The sequence below is a fragment of the Nelumbo lutea genome, chromosome 2 (assembly GCF_056320005.1).
Source record: "Nelumbo lutea isolate HS-2025 chromosome 2, American lotus-T2T, whole genome shotgun sequence".
In the NCBI taxonomy this organism is placed as follows: Eukaryota; Viridiplantae; Streptophyta; class Magnoliopsida; order Proteales; family Nelumbonaceae; genus Nelumbo; species Nelumbo lutea.
In genome coordinates, this window is record NC_142685.1 from 15,197,636 (window position 1) to 15,215,353 (window position 17,718).

General features: G+C 34.9%; 1 protein-coding gene across 3 annotated transcripts; it reads right to left on the reverse strand.

The window, feature by feature from the left end:
• Positions 1 to 9,257: 9,257 nt before the first annotated feature.
• LOC148868774 (small ribosomal subunit protein eS7-like) lies at positions 9,258 to 13,674 on the reverse strand. Of its 3 annotated transcripts, XM_088968396.1 has the most exons (7): positions 13,536 to 13,652; positions 11,513 to 11,609; positions 10,741 to 10,828; positions 10,573 to 10,646; positions 10,335 to 10,458; positions 9,943 to 10,125; positions 9,258 to 9,602 (listed from the first exon to the last, which is right to left on the reverse strand). In XM_088968396.1, the coding sequence occupies exons 2-7, from the start codon at positions 11,578 to 11,580 to the stop codon at positions 9,480 to 9,482; spliced, it is 660 nt and encodes a 219-aa protein (XP_088824522.1). In that variant the 5' UTR covers positions 11,581 to 11,609; positions 13,536 to 13,652; the 3' UTR covers positions 9,258 to 9,479. The 3 variants fall into 3 exon arrangements, with proteins under 3 accessions (XP_088824522.1, XP_088824523.1, XP_088824521.1); XM_088968397.1 differs by lacking the exon at positions 11,513 to 11,609 and having other exon boundaries at positions 13,536 to 13,674; XM_088968395.1 differs by lacking the exon at positions 11,513 to 11,609 and having other exon boundaries at positions 10,741 to 10,842; positions 13,536 to 13,612.
• Positions 13,675 to 17,718: the final 4,044 nt, after the last annotated feature.

Here is a 17,718-nt window from a genome sequence, read left to right on the forward strand (position 1 = left end):
TATTAATAAATATGCACATGCATTGTATGTGAAAATTTCAAATAATATATAATAATTTCATTATCAAAACCTACTAAAGAAGATAAGCAATTAAGGTATGGGGTGTTAGTGGATTTAAATTTTGTATTTTTTCATTGTTAATAAAATTGCTTCAAATTTATCGTATTTATTTTGTTTAATGTTAATAAACATATAATATTAAAGATGTGTGCAAATTTTGTATTTTTCTATAGTTTTTTATTTCTATCTATTTATTTGTTTTTTATTACATAATTATGACAGATGACCTATTTGACTTGAAAAAGAAAATAATCTCATTTGTTGAGAAATTTTAAATTTTCTATTCCATTTTCATAATTAATTATAAAACAATTGTCTATCACACCTTAACTTTGTTTAATATGACAAATCGATAGTATTTGAGAATTGAGATATGCCAAAATTTTCTATAAATTTAATATATTTTTTTGTTTTTTGTAATTCTACTTATTTTTTATATTTTATTATTTAATTATGGCATCATTGGTTGAACCATTTTACCCAAATGATTTGACTGCTAAGGTGCATGTTGGGGTAGAGTTTGTGCTCAACCCTATGCAAAGGGCCTAAGGTTCAAGCCCAAGGTCAAGCTTGATCTGTTCAACTTGGCCCAAGCCACATTGAAATTTGATGCATTTGGGTTGAACTCTGGGCTTGGATTGATCAATAATCTCCATGCTAAAATTTCACATAAATGTATTTATGTATGTATATTGTTATCAAATATGTGGCTATATATGTATATATGTAGCTAGGCTAGGCTTGAATTACCTAAGAGTAGGGCTATCAATGGGTTGGATCTACCCAGTGGACCTAAACCACCCATACTAATTATAACAATTATGGCTCCACGATTTTGTCCTGATTAATAATTGGATCGTTCTGGTTTTTGCATGTCTTGAACCAATTCAGACCCAAAACTGATTTATATATATATATATATATATATATATAATATACTATTTTCTTAATTTCCTTATAATTTTTATCATGTTTTATGTTTGAAATGATAAATTTATAGATAATGAATAAGATAATGTTAGTTAAAATATTTAATTTATTAACATATAAATAATTTAGTATTTTTTATCATTTTTATTAAGGTTATATTGTTAGAATTAAATTTTAAGTTATTATTTAAATAAATAAATATAGTTTTCATATAATTGGGTCTATCAATTCAATGATTTTGTCGTGATAAACCTAACTTTTAACTGGAATAGTTCTAGGTATGTTACATTTAATAATCAATTTGAGGCTGGTCCTACCTAGACCTGACCCATTGACAGCCCTACTTAAGTCTTGGTCCATTTGACCCAAATTGTTAACCAACCTACCAACCACACAAACAAAATGACAGTTTATTTGCATGCTTGGTTTGAACTTTGGACACATGGATTTTATATTGTTAAAATTATTGGGTATAGATTTAATTTGTAGAATTTATTAGTGAGAAACAAAAAGTACTTCAAACAAAGGATCTAAGGAGGATGAATGGGAGTTAACACCTTAATTAGAGGCAAATGAATGAAGTGAAAAGTAGTTGTTTATATTACATTTTTACCCTTACAAAGAAAAACCAAATTGAAGAGTACAAGTATTTTAATCAAGAAAAAGGTCCACAAAGCTCATTTATTTAATATACAATAAATGTAGGATTTAATGAAAGGGGATTTAGAGTTAATACCTTAAATATATGACTTAACTGTAGGAAATGGAATGAATTTAATACAAGTAGTTCAAATTATAGATTTTTTTGCCTTTGTAATAAAGAGCAACCAAACTCAACAATGATTTTTTTTTTGTCAACAAAAATTTTAGAATTTAGACTTCATTCTCACTTTTAATAATAGTACAAGTATTTTACTTTTTACAAAACAAGGTCAAATATGAACTCAACCTATTGGTAAACTCCCAAACATAAATGCAGCCTAATTATCAATTTCGAAGACTCAAGTATTTTTTCCTCAACTTTGACCTTCCTTGACTCTTGGGGATAAATGGACTTATAGACCCCTTCGGTTACTGCAACTTAAACCTCCCCAGGGTTCACCCACAAGTAGAGCATTTTTGTATTAGATTTAAATATTTAAACCCTTATAAGACCTAATGAATAGGAAGGTAAGAAAGCACAAAGAATTGAGATTATTTGGTTGCAACTTCTCTTGTCTATCTTTGCATGCGAGTATGTGATATGAAAAAAAAATGATGGAATATAGAGGATCCTATCTTGTGCCAACAGGCTCAGTTGATAAAGTTTAGGAGTCAAACCCCAAAGCCAAATCTTACCTCCACCATTTTCTAATTAGGGTGCAACTTGGGTCAAATTAGGTTGATTGATCATTTGCTAAATTTTGAATGGGGTTGATCCCTAACCCGAATATGATGTACAGTTGAAAATTTTACAATTCGGGTAACCTGACTTGCACCCTTAAGCTGTATTTATTTTAAAAGGTAGAAATACTTGTACAAGATTCCTAATCATTAAGGGTATGTTTGGCATAAAGGAAAATGTAGGGAAAAAACTTTACAAACTTTATATCGACTTCCCTGTCTTTCCCTTCTTTTCCCTGCTCTTTCCTTCAAATCTAACATAAGCTCTTGTTATAGTGTCACAAATTGATCTGTTCTACCGGACAATTGAACAATTTGCTTGCTTCCATGATGGATGCGTCAGAGAGTTGGCATATGTTCAATTAGAAAATTGCCTCCTCTCTTTGGTCTTTATAGCATATAACAAGAAACCAAACAAGGAATGACAATAATACATTTATACAAAATAGGTTTCTTTTCTTAACTTTTCTGGGCGAGGCATTACCCAAGGTTAAAAAAGAATTCGTCGGGAGGACAAAAATATCATTGTTTAATTAAGTTCTGTCATTCTACTTTTAAGAGTATTTTTGTCCCTTCGTAAAGGGTGCCCCTAGTTTGTCAAAAACCAGGGTGCGCTCAAAATCATTTGCCCCCGGATATCTTCGTTTGTTTTTGGGTAAATTATAAAGAGCCCCTATACTTTCTTTTGTGACACAGACCCTCTGAATTTTAGCGTGAGATAAAACCCCCTTACGATTAGCGTTCCGTCAGTTATTATTGAAAAAGATTTTCATTTCACTGTTATAAGAGTTTTAAATTCCCAAAATACGTTTTTGATAATTATTAGGATATTTTTACCTTATTATCATTTTTATACATACGATCCCGCTCTCAAATTTCTCTCTCCCCTGTTTCGGCCCCCTTCAAGTTCCTCTCCTTCCAACCACTGCCTGTCTCATGAGTGAGAGTGCCACTGCAACCATGAACCGCCACCGGTTTTGCTCTTCTCCAAGTCGTTCTTCCTCCGACTACTGCTTCTTTCTAGGCCTGAGGGGCACTAGGACTAGGTTTATAATCGGAGTTGTTTTTGTGTGCGTTATTTCATTTCCATTCTATTACGGGAATCATGTCTTCTGATTGGACGGTTACAATTGTATTTGCTAATAATGCTGGTGAGCTGAATTTGTTTAGAGAAAAGAGAAGAGATGAGAGAAAAAAATCTCTTGGGAGGGAAACAATTTTAAACGTAGTTGAAGTTCAAAGAGGTGAAGAAAGAAAGGGGGACGTTTGCCTTTTCTACGACCATTGGCTTTATTCTCAAAATTTCCAATCATCTCGGCTTTTTTATTGTAAACACACTAAAAGGAACCCATCAGATTTCAAAATAAGAATTCTTCCCAAGTTTTAGTCTTCTACCCGATTCAAATTTTTTGTTTTCTATTTTTTAAGTTTCAAGCTTCTCGCTTTGTGTTCTTTCCCGTCAGATGTTTCTTTATCCTGTTGCAATTAATAATCAGTGGGTGATTAGAGGGATCGTTGGTTGCAGCATCATCTGCAAAAACTAAATGGAATCCACCGTTGCCAACGGTACAAGCTCCAAATGCTGCTGCCGGAAGAAGAACGATCCCTCCAAACACTACTGCAACCAACGATCGCTGACTGCAAGCTCAAACTCTGATCGTTCTTCCAAACAACAGCTCCGAACACTGCTGCAATCAACAGTCCCTCTGATCACCCACTGATTATAAACAAAAAGCGGCAGTCGGAGGAAGAACGACTCGGCGAGGAACAAAACAGGCGGCGACTCATGGTTGCGGCTGCACTCTCACCCATGAGACGCGTAGTGGTTGAAAAGAGAGGAACTTGACGGGGAGGGGGAGGGAGGACGAAATAGGAGAGAGAAATTTGAGAGCGGGATTTTTAATTACTTTAGCTTTTTTTTTTTTTACATCATGAATGCAGAGGTTGCAAGCTGAAGAACGAGTGGGAACAATGGGTGAGCATTCGATTTATTCGGTTAAAAATTGAACTGAACAAACTGAAATTTTAAAAACCGAATTAAAAAAATAAAAACCAAAATTGAAATCGAAATTTAGAAAAACTGAAATAACGAAAATCGAAATTTTCGATTTGGTTTTCAGTTATTTCGGTTAAAACCGAATTTTAATAATATATACTCTATATTATATATTATATAATATATTATATATTATGAAATCAAATTTTAGTATATTATATATTAATATATAAATATATAATATATTATACATTATATGTTACATATTATATATTATATATAACATATAATAATAAAAAGTTTGATTAATTTGGTTAGCCGAAATTCTAATTCAAAAAACGCAAATAGCCAAAAACCAAAAAAACTGAATTGATTTAACCAAAAACTGAAAAAGCCGAAACTAAAATTTTTGGTTCAGTTATTTTTTTTTAACCGAATAATGCTCACCCTAGTCAAGGGAGGGACAAAGGGAAGAAGATGATGAAATCTTCAACTCCCTCGATGGATCGACAACAGATACAAAGAAATCAAGTCCCTGTAGCCAATTTTGGTAATTTAACGCATGAAGTTAAGTTAGATTAGGGTTCAAGAGAAAAGGGCAATAAAAAGAAAATAAAGAAAGTTTATATGGGTATTTTGGTCATTTAACATATTCTATCATTGACTTGGTAGCTAGGGGATTTTATCTCAGGACTAAAGTTCAAGATAATTTTTGTTGCAAAAGAAAGTATGGGGGGTCTTTGTCATTGACTCCATAGTATGGGGGTTCTTTGTAGTTTACACTTTTTTAATTTCCCTTCCAAGAGGGAATTGGGATCTGCTCCTCACAGAGCACCTCAGATTGACCTCACAACCACATCCTACCTTGTATTGGGAACATCTCCCATGAATAATAATTTTAGGCATGAGAGATGTTTGCGAAATCTCGATGTGCAGCTAGAAGATATTGTGAGGTTGGTGTGAGAGCAGATCCATACTCCCAAGAGGGAGGGTATAAGCTCGCTACATTTTTGGGAGTTCAAATCTCCAACAACTAGAACCTTTGATCTACAATCACAAATCAACAATTCACTTTGCATATGTTTAGCATCAATGTTGCATATATAACACCGTTTTCTATGGATTAGAAGCAGTATTTTTCTTTTTTTGAAAATATTAATGCTACGTAAAACATTTACTAGAGCGACAACAACACTTTCTGTTTGATACTAATGCTCCATAATTTATTTTCAGCACTAATAATCATTATACGAATTCCACATCATATCCTCACTACCATTAACAAGTTCTAAATTGAGAATACTTGAATTTGTCATTTTCCCATACTACTCCTTGATTTCCAAGATGTTTTTTATGAAAAAACAATTGCAGACATATTACAGTTTTCTAAAATACCGATTTTTCTAACAGTACCGCTGATGTATCACCATTTTCTAGAGAGCACCGATGTCAAACACCGCTCTGAGATACCACCACTACCTGACTGTCACTGCAGGGATAGATAAAATGATTTGATGTGTGACACCATCGGTATAAGATACCTAAAACTAATAATTATTTACATCAGACAAATGATTATCAGCCTTGATAACACCTACTCGGCTATACCTAACTTGTATAGTTATTGTTATTCGGACCCACTTAACACTAACCCTTCAGTCAAGTGGATCAATTGGTGTTTGTGACTGATGGTTATAAGTGAAGAATGTGGTCAGAAGTTGGCATCTTAGGTGGGCCAGAGGGATCGGTAACTTTACAATCAACGCATCAAGTATATCTTTCTACCTTCCTCTTTTTAAATTTCAATGGCTGACATCTAAGGGCACCAAAATCATCTTGTCTCTCCATGTGGCTAAAAATAGAGGGGACAATTGTATAATAAAAAATAAATAAATAAATAAATAAACAAATAAAAGGCATAGACAAGCCAACGAAGCCATGCAATGTTTGGTATTTGAGGGATGACTTATTCCGGATTTCCTGTTCATGAGAACTTTGTTCATGCCTATTCACAATACATTACTCTCTGTGAATTGTGAGTATCCTCCCTTATATAATACTATGCTGTGTGGCTGCGATAAATATGAACAAAGTTCTTATAGGCAAGAGATCCGGACTTCACTCCAATATAAGTGTAGATTTGATTCTTGCAACCATTGACTTTGAGAAAGACGATATTAGTGGTATATATCACAAAATATTCACTCTCCCCTAAAAAAAAGAAAAAATCTCACCCTAACAGGGTCAGAACCAGGAAAAACAAAGGTAAACAACCAAATATGGCAAAGTGGCTTATTCAGGAATTCATCTTTAGGCAGATGGTTGTAGCGCTCACTCTCTCATGTAAAAACAATGAGTTTATTTGCTCCAAATAAATATTAGTTTGAACATGCATGCCATGTTTGAAATCAATGCCAGTTTTTTGAGAAGTATTTTTTGATAAAACAGTTTTGGATTAGTATAATGTTTTCTTAGAAAACGTTTTTTTCTTTTCATTTTTTGTTTGAGAGCATTGCCAATTGCTGTTAGTTAGGAATTTTTCAATGCCACATCAGACTATTGTTGCTAACTACAGTAGAAATAAAGAAAACACTAGAAAGGCAGAAACAACATTTTCTCATATCACACCTTTTTCGATTTCTAGAGTATGGCGTGAGAAAATATCTTTTTATAAAAAATATATATTTCGGAAATGGCGCTAATGTAGTGACAAAAAAAGAATTTCAACCTGGCAGTGATGTAGCACTATTTTTCTAGAAAACATCATCGGTTCCAAACTGTGGCATAGGGAATGGGGATGGTATGAACAGGAATTGGAATTGAATGGTACAAACATTTACAGTATAAAAAGTGTATAACAGTAGTAACTGGGATCATAATTCATAGTAACACTAGCACGTCACTTGTCTGTGAAAGTTATTCCTTTTTTTTTTTAAGCTTTCACTGCTTCCTCCGTGACTAATACTTCCAAAGTCGTAGCCTGCGGCTAAAATCCAAGAAAACGATGTCTCCGTCCTGGATTTCTCGGAAAGGGTGAAAGAACTCACACGTGTTCGTGTATAGATTGACTCGTAGATCATTTTTGTCCTGATTTTTTTTTTTTTAATTAAAGGAGCAGATAAGTGGTAAATGGGAATCATTTAGCAAAGACAGCATTTTAATTGATGCAGCAGCGTGCAGGAATCTTTCACATGGCAGCTTAAATGGTGGTCCAACCGTCCAACACCAACACCAGGAGTAGAGGACTGGACTGGACTTCAGCTTATTGGATTGTATATACATACATATCTCCTCCTCACATGTGCTAGTTAGTGTGCCTGCACTTTGGACCTTTTTCTTTCTTCTGTTGGTTATTTATATATCTATTATCAATTGTCATACAAATCCTGTATCCGAACAGAACAATAAAATCCGGAGGATGAGACCACAGAGATGGAAAAGTAGAGTATCCTTCTCTTCTCTTATACATTGGCTGTATTTGGTAAGACAGCTTCAGGATTTGTGATCTCAAAGCCAAAGAGAACAAGGCCCCAATTCTAGGATTCATGTTTTAGGGCTTCAAAGTTTAAAGCGTCTGGACTTCATATTCTAATACTTTTACAAGCTCAGGTGTCCTAAGTCCTAACCCCGTTAAACAATTTTTTTTAGGTTAGGTAAATGTCACAGTCACACAACTTGGGCTTAGTTAAGTTAGAAATCACATTTATTAGCATTAGATGCCCACACTTGCTGCATTTCTAACCAAATAGCGTGGTGGTTATATCGAAGAAAGCTAAGCGCTAAGCGGGGCTGTTCTCCTACTTTCACAGAATACCTGCGCTAAGAAATTGCAGGTGTTTTGAGTCTGGGACCTTTCCCCCACGGCAATTAAATGGAGACATCTTGCGTATGTATTTGAGTCTGGGACCTTTCAGTCTTTTTTTATTTTTTGATGACCACTCCACGACCTTTCACTTGAGAGTTGGTAAACATGGACATTGCCCATTGGCTGTGGTCCAAGAGAGGTTGGTTGAAGTAGGTTAATGAAAACTCTCTTTCCATTTCATGAATGGTTGCATTGCATCAATTCAACCCATTAACCCACCATTGTCGTTTTGGGCTCAGTTTGGGTTTATTTGTTGAGTACCAAATTTCGGGATTGACTTAAAGTTTGATTGGACCTAATCTGAACTGATCTTACTTGTCCATCTCGGGCTATCTTGGGGCCAAAAAATAAAATTCCAGACCCAGTCTCTACAAGACATGCTGTAAGCTGCAATCCCCTCCTACGTTTTTTTCCCTTTTTTTTTTCTTTTCATTAAAAGCTCTGTTTTAATAATCTGCTTATTAGGATAAGAAATTAACTTTTATCATAATACCGATTGATCTGGGACCCAGTACCAGGTTGGCATAGGAACTTAGCCCTACGTGGCCATGAACACAAATCACTCCATGCGAGATGAGACCAAAGTAGGGTAAATGATGAATGAAATGAACAACATTTGTATGATAGTCTAGAACACCAGAACATCACCTCTGCAAATTTTAGCATATTTGAATTCCAAGGGTGTATGGCCCCATATCTAATTCTCCATCCACTTACACATAGGGGTATTCAGGTCCAACTTGGAAAAGATCTCAGACCAAACCAGTAAATTACAGTTTGAAAAATTCTCAAACCAAACCATTTTACTGTAGAAACCAAACCAATTTGGCTCAGTTCGGTTGGCAGTTTAGACCATATAATGAACCCCCCCCCCCAACTTGCACACTCAGACGAAGTGACAACATTGATGAGGAAAATTCAACAGTCAGCAAATACGCTAGCCTCCATCTAACCGTATACTAAAACTCTGGTTGGTGATTAAATATTCCTTGTCCCAAACTCAGAAACTTAACTGGACAAATATAACAATCAATACCAAGTTCTAATAGGCATATTTTCAGATTCAAATGATATTCTACTTGGAAAAAAGAATTACACGTCTAAGGATAAACAATAGAAAACTTCTTGAATTTCCTTGAGCAGAAAAACTTCTCAAAAACTAGTGACAAAAATTAAAAAGAGAAATTGCAAACATGGATGTGAAATCAAGAAGGGAAACTAACTAAAATCTCTCTCCAGATTTCCTTATGCTGATTCAGTTATTGGGTATTCAAACACCACATCTTTGCCAGATAGCTTCCTATAAACTCCAGCAAAGGTCTCCAACTTGTACTCCGTGTTGTTCCTTTCTTTAGGATCAAGATAAACCTGCATATGAAAGTAGACTGAGAATTCCATCTTCCATACAGATATTCGATGGGAAGAAAACTATTTTGGGCTATTCTTCAGTCCTGATGGAAACAACAATGGGCTTTCGGAAACAGTACAGAAGAGATCTTTCATAACATTTGAACATACAAGTTGATTTGAAGCATTCATTACAGGAATGCTGATAAAATAAAATAGTATTTTAAGAATTCAAAAAATGAATCTACTAATTTGGACATTATGATGATGAGGCCAACGCTTAGTAGAATTAAGGCCAAGAAAGAATTGAAGCAAAAACGTTTGGATTAACATTTCTTTGTAAGTGGAATCATATCCTCACCTTCATAATTTTGGATCCATCAAGCCGGTACCTAATACGCTTCCCAACTATTTCTGCAGGGTACACAACATCCTCCAACATTGCATCATGAACAGAAGTGAGTGTACGGCTCCGTGGGCGGACAATGGCAGAGCCTTTCTTTGGGGGTCTAAGTATCCTTCTAGTAGAAATCAATATCACATCCTACTTATAAAGGTTGGCAGGAACAGGGATCAGAACCTAGTAAAGAGAAACTCAAAGTAGGGAGGAAAAAATTGGTAAAAACATTATCTGTTAATCTCAACTAGGCAATTCAATCTATGGTTTGGTTAAGCAAAATACGTATTACTCCCTTCAAGCATTTGACTTCTGCTAGATCAACCAAATGAGCCATCAATAAAAGAAAACCTTACCTTCCCACTAAATTTCTTCTCCAACTCCCTAACTAGCCTGACATGAACTTTTCTGAAAGCTTTCCTTAGTCTGTAAGGAACATGAATGACAACAGCCTTCCTGTTTCCAGAAACATCAATTTGACTGCAAAGTCACAAAGAAAGAAAACTTCCATTGGTTAAAGGGGGCAGAGGATAAAACGTTTACACAAGAAAGCTAAGTTGAATTATGTCAGCTGAGGTAACAGCAAGCTCTTACACTGCTGAGTTTATGAAAAGATCTTTCAAGTCACTTTTGAGTTCTTGGTTGGTATTCTCCAAGTCAAAAAATGACTGCATAAGCAATAGAAATATCAAATGAGAGACAGATGTTAACACCAGTAAGTTTAATTTAGTAGCAGATAACGATTTAATTTCAGTATCTAACCTGAGCAACAGAGTCCTCAAACTCTGTAGGCTCTGCATCTTTGTCCTTTTGGATTTTCCTCCTGGCTGTAAACATTTTGATTTCTTTCCTATAAAGGGAGTTCTGTAATTTAATAATGGATATGGCACTAAACAGAATGGAATGAAGAAACTGGATTCATGGAGCCAACCCCATATAGTTGGGATAAGGCTTAGATGATGATGATGAAAGTGAATTCTGATATAAAGATCTGAGGCCTCATTAAATTAATAATAGGGTAAAATACAGAGAACTATCCTATACTTTGGGGGTATTGACACTGGTTCCTGAACTTTCATTTGTGACAGAGAGCTACCCTGTACTTCCAGATTCCAATACTCAGCTCTCACCATTAGGTTTCCGTCAGTTTTGAACTTTTATGAGACCATTTTGCTGTCTCCTTTTTGCATCTTCAAAAGCCAAGTTTTTAACTTTATGGTGGATGCTCTATCTCTTTCAACACTCCATCTCTCTCTTAAACAAATAAAAACAAAATAAGAAGTAAGATGGGAAAAGTTCAAAACTTGGACCTTGGAAATGCAAAAAAGGAGAAGGTAACATGGCGGGAGCAGAGTGCTGGAATCTGAAAGTACAGAGTAGTTCAATGTAGCAAAAGAAAGTTCAGGGACCTAAAAGTCAGGATAGGTCTCTGTATTTTACCCTTAATAATAATAGCCATAAACCCAATAATAAATGAAGTACAATTGCAAATTCACATGTCCAGAAGAAACAATAATTAACAAAGGAAGTACACCTGCTTATGGGCAGCCCATCAGGCTCAACTTTACATTGCTTCAGACTCAGGCTTTGGGCCAGGCCCATTCAAATTTTAGCAAAACCCAAACCTGAACCTGGCCCATGAACAGGTCTAATAAGAAGCTATGTTACTAACATAGAGTAATAGACATGCAAGTTTGTTAATGCTATGCTTATGGTTGGATAAGTGCAGTTGAGGCAACAACAAGGCAGCTCCAGAACCCATTGCATATAGACCTGTTAATGGGCCAGGTAGCCCAATATGCTTGGCTGTGGGCTCGGGCTTTTGTAAATAAGACCAGCCCGAGCCCAAGCCCAGCCCAATAATACTATATAATAAAAATATATATTAGTAAATAGTAATATGTAATAAATATATATTAGCATTTACTAATATATTATTAATAGTAATTTATAAATTATAATAAAATTTGTTTGTTCCCATTCAGACCGGACTTCGGGCTCACACTCAAGATCTAGGCCCAATGGTCAAGCTAGTCTCTGGTTCAGGCCTGGCCATTTTTTGTTAATAAAGAAGCAATGCCCATCCAGGCCAGCCCATGAACAGGTCTAATTGCATAGACTGTATACTAGGCAGATAGAAGTATAGCCAAATCATCATGCAACACTAAATTGTCAATGCCTACAAGTGGGATAAGCCATCTAGTAGATTGCACCACATACAAGAATCAAGAATACACCATAAATTATCATATTATAACTTAGAATGAATTGTTTGTCCATACTCTGTAACAAAAGAGCAAGTATTATAAGCATGCACTTTTAATTTTACAGTTCACTCCCTGTAAGCACATGTGTTGAGAAAAAAGGATATAACAGCTTCAGTGAAGTTGCTCACTTGCTCTTAATAGATGTGATATTTAACTTCTTGAATGTCATACTTCTAAAGTTCAAATTTTCAACCTTTTACTTTTATAACCTTCGCACACTAAAAGGATCCCATAGGCTCCATATAGAGTAGAATTCTTCTCTTTTTTCTATTTGGTAAATATGCTTCATCTCCCTTACCATACGCTTTTTCCATATTTTAGTCTTTGTGCCATTCCATTTCATGCTTTAGCCTTAGTATTTTACATGTTTTAACATGCATTTTGCATCTTTTTGACTATGTAAAATTCTATTTTATCAACTTAACTCATTACTATTCTATTTTTTGATTCTTGAGTTTTTTCCATTGCATTAGCCTCACTTAAGTATTAACTGAATAAATGGGCTCAGATGCAGGGCGTTACACATCTTGGTTGCAGGAATTTTTAAAATGTGGTATGTTGATGTATCACACAAGTTAATTCCATATACTGGTGATGTATTGCTATATATTCCAATTCATCACTGTTTGTAAAATGCAAAAAAAAATAAACAAACACAATGATTTAGTGTAGCCAGATGAAGCAATATTATAAAAACTTTACCTAACCTATAATACAAAAAAAAATATATCTTTACGAATCAAAATTCAGTTTCCACCTTTTTTTTCAGAATATAAGTGCCTGGAAAAGGCAATTAATTCTTTTTTTTTAGAAAATGTTGCATCTAGTGCCTCCGTCATCTTATTATCAGTCAAGTTTCAGGTGAAATTTTCAAATCCGTAACAAAGGCCATAAATTTACATGTAGGTTTTTTCTTGGTAACAATTTCATCCAATGAACTAACCATGAATCTAGTTATATAGTTATGACCTCCGGTTCCAACCATCCTTCACATGAAAACTGGGTTTCAACAGAAATATTCGCCACTGTACATCTAGTTTTATACCAACAACTAAAAGTACAACATAAACGATGCATTCACCACGAAAGAAAATGGTCTAACGTACAAACTTTTCGATTAACAATAAAAGAAAGGTTGATAAGAGCGATAAATGCATGGGTGCCTGGTTTTTCAATCTAACAGAGAGGAGATCGAACGCATTATATCTATCTTGCACCAGAGTGCAAATCTAAAGAACAAACAAGGGAAGAGATTGGAAAACGTAGTTGTTCTTCATTTTGGAGGCTTACCTCAGGCACAGATATCCGCGGCGGCCCTTGCTGACAGTGGAGCTGTGGAGAGCTAGAACTAGGGTTTTGGCATTTGGGGGCCGAAACTAAAGACCCGTTTCGACTAATTAAGAACATGTGTAGAATTACGAAATTGTCCATATTCTCATGACTAACATTGAACATTTTTTGACAAATTTTTTAAAGTATCCCTACATTATCCAATTGACAAACTGTACCCTTATTATTTAACTATTGTCTTATACTATCCTTATTCTTTAACTATTCTTACTGTTTCTAAAAATTTAATAGTTATACTCTTCTTATTAGAATCCTGTAAAAATCCAAACAAAGTGACATTTAAAATTTTTTTTAAAATCCAATATTACCCTCGTCCCCTTTCTCTCGAGGCCCCTATAAGGGATTTTGGCTATTGTTTCGACTCTCCTGAGCTAGCGGTGGCATTGGTGTCAAACACCTACGCTAGTACCGCTAAACAAGGCTACGAATCTTGCTCATAACAGGGTCTCCACCTCATCATTCAACTCATATGGCAAGCTCAAGCTGAAGTGCCTAACATCAGGGCTCGTTGAAGCAGGTGATAATACTCATGTCAAAATCAAGTCCAACTTCAATCAGGGCAAAGCCCGTTCCAACACCCTTTATAGCCTTGCGTTGGGAATATCTCCGTAGTTATGTGATTTATTTCATGGGAGATATTCCCAATGCAAGGTTGCAAGGAGATATTCCCAATGCAAGGTTCCACACATAGTTGTTGCCACTACTCATACCGCAAATGGGGGGTTCTCAATGCTCTTGAACCAGTTCCCAGCCCCACTGCTGCAACTTCAGGTAAGGTAGGGACCTTCCTCTCCTTCTTTCTCTCGCAAAAGGGAAAGTACATTGGCACCCAAAAAACGTCACCTTCGTTCACCTCTGTGTTCATTGCAATGGAGCTAGGTCCACCCCCATCCAATGATGCTGACATTCATCCCCATCCCACTACTTCAATGTCAGCATGTTAAGAGAGAGAGAGAGAGAGAGAGAGAGAGAGAGAGAGAGAGATGCCTGACAATTGCACCCACCCTTGGCAAAAGGATATATTTCTAACTAACTGATCTGATATATTTCTTTATGACAATCTTGGCATACTTGTTTGGGCCTACCACTATAGTTGTAGTGGCAAAAGCAGTGTCTGAATGAGTAGTTAGGGGGTAACGTATGGAGAGATGGAAAAAGAGCAGAGAAACAAGGGATATATATATATATATATATATATATATATATATATATATATAATAGATACACACACACTAGCGGAGGGGGCATTGCGTTGCAAGGGCTCGCTCATAAACTATCAGGCTCAACCTCGATTCGAATTAGAGACTTGAGCTTGAGCTCGAGGACGGCTCTAGTCAAAAGCTCGAAAGTTCAAGCTCGGCTACCTTTGATTGCAAGTCCCTCAAGCAGCCGAGGTCTCCCTCAATTGGCGAGGTGCCAAACCAAGGTCTCCCTCAACTGCTGAAGTGTCAAGCTGAGGTTTCCCTAACAGGCGAAGTGTCGAGATAAGGTATCCCTTAGTTGACAAGGTGTCGAGCTGAAGTCCCCCTCAGTTGTTAAGGTGATGAGCAGAGATCTCCCCCATCCCTCAATGACCAAGGTGCCGAGCCGAGGTAACACCCTATGTACACACTCGATTAGGCACGTAAGACCTTTGATTATAGGTGTCCCTAGCAACCAAGGTGCCGAACCAAGGTCTCCCTCAACTGTTGAAGTGTCAAGTTGAGGTTTCCCTAGAAGGCGAGGTGTCGAGTTGAGGTCTCCCTTAGTTGACGAGGTGCTGAACTGAGGTCTCCCTTAGTTGTTGAGGTGCTGAGTGGAGATCTCCCTCAGTGGTCGAGGTGTCATCCAGCTCAAGCTCGATTCGAATTAGAGACTTGATCTCGAGCTTAGAAGTTCGAGCTCGGCTTAGCTCAAGCTTGACTACCTTTGATTGCAGGTCCCTTAGCAGCCGAGATGCCAAGCTGATGTCTCCCTTAATTTGAGAGAGAGTGGCATTCTTGTAATTTATAGGGAGAGAGAAAGAAAGAAAGAATGGCATTCTTGTAATTTGTAAGGAAAAAAGCAAAAGAGAGAGAGTGGATTTCTTGTAACTTGAAAGAAAAAAAGCAAAATTTACTATTAGATTCCATTTTTTGCCTTCTCAAGCCTTCTTTCGTACACATTCCAACTTAATGTGTGTGTGTGTGTGAAAGTAGACATTTCACATGTTCCGTTGTGATATAACGACGATGGTAATTGTTAGAAGCAGTAGGGGTAGCACAAGACAATAGTTAAACAATAAGGGTACAGTTTGTCAATTAACTAAACAGTGGGGTTAGTTTAATAAATTTGCCATTTTTTTGCCAAATGATGAACATTGAACTATGAACAATGATGAGTACAAATACAAATATGTACAGTGTAAATACACACAAAATAATTAAAAATACAAGTTTTCGCATTCTACATATTTGTATTTGTACTCCTTCAAATTGAATCCAAGGAAAAGTTATCAAAGTTGTATGATTCTATGTGTTAATGGGTCGGGACTCGCCCGACAGACCCGAACCATTTTGAGACAATTTTGATTACAATATCTATTATCTCATATCAATTCCAAACTGAGTCTAAGGAAAAATTATCAAAGTTGTGTGATTATATGGGCCAATGGGTTGGGACCAACCCAATAAACCCAAACAGTTTGAGCCAGTTTTCATTCAAAGATCTAATATCCATGGGCCAATTCCATACGAAGATTGAGTAGTATGCATGCACATGGCAATTCTGGATGATGATAATGATAGCAATAATGTATCCAAAAATTTCTACCAATATGTATTTTTTAATTTTTTGTTTTGTATTATTAATCGGATAAAGATTGCAAAGTCCATATCTGATTACATACACACATCATCCAAATATGTGATAATTGGATCGAGTTGCGAAGTTTCAACTATCATTAATAGGCCTACTTGCTTAGCTAGATCCTTCTTTTTGTAATGTTTTATTTTTTTTTGTGTATCTTTTTATGTTCATTTATAAAAAAACATAAATTTAAATAGAGAGAAATGAATGTGGTGAAAAAAGGTAGTTCAATTTATAATTAAAACCTCACAATTAAATAGTAACTAAATTCAAAAATGAGTATTTTAATCAAAAGAAAGTTCCACAATCTTATTCATGTTTTTAATATTAGTTTAAATATAGAATTATATATGTGTTCAATTTTTTCTATAATTATTTTGTATTTCTATGTGTAAAAATAATTATGATATGCCACACTTACTTTTTGTTTAATATGATAATTATATGATATTATACATGTTCCTAAATGTTTTTTTTTTGTAAAATTTATGTATTTTTTATTTTTTTATTTATTATTATTTATTTATGACATTAAATGTTAACACACTTGACCCAAAAGTTGAACTATTGATCTTTGCTAAATAGTAAAATAATTTCATTTCGGTTAGTTCTAATTCTTGTTTATTAAACTTTTATTTTTTTTTAATTTGATTAATAAAATATCATAAATGTGTCTAATGTTTTCTACGTTTTTGTAATTTTCTATATTTATTTCTATTTTAGAAAATTTATTAGCTAACAGTGTCTTCATAGGTTATTGATTAATTTGATTTAGATGGTTGAATTACTTAGCAACCACTTGGATAAATAATGTATTTGTTTTTTAGTCAGTTTTTAAATATATGGGTATATTTGTTAAAATTATTGGCATATATCTAATTAGTAACATTTATTAGTGAAAAATAACTTAATATAGGATTTAATAAGAAAAATCGGGAGTTAATACCTTAAATATAAGACTTGATGAAAGTGAATTAAATGATGAGGAAAGTAATAATTGTAAGTTACATTTTCAACCCATACAGATGGACTAAATATGTAGATATGGATATTTTAGTAGCCATTAAATTGCATTAAAGTTGTAATAAAATAAATTTTATACCCTTTATTGTTGATTTGGTTCTAGTTCTACCCAGGCCCAACCGTTGATAACCCTGAATCTAGAAAGCATTTTATTTATTAAGAAAAACTATCATCCTCAATGAGATATAGACCATTAAGCATTTATTGGTGTTTAGGAAATAAGCCCAAAACAAATGATTATTTTAAAAATAAGAGATTATTTTTTAGGCCTAAA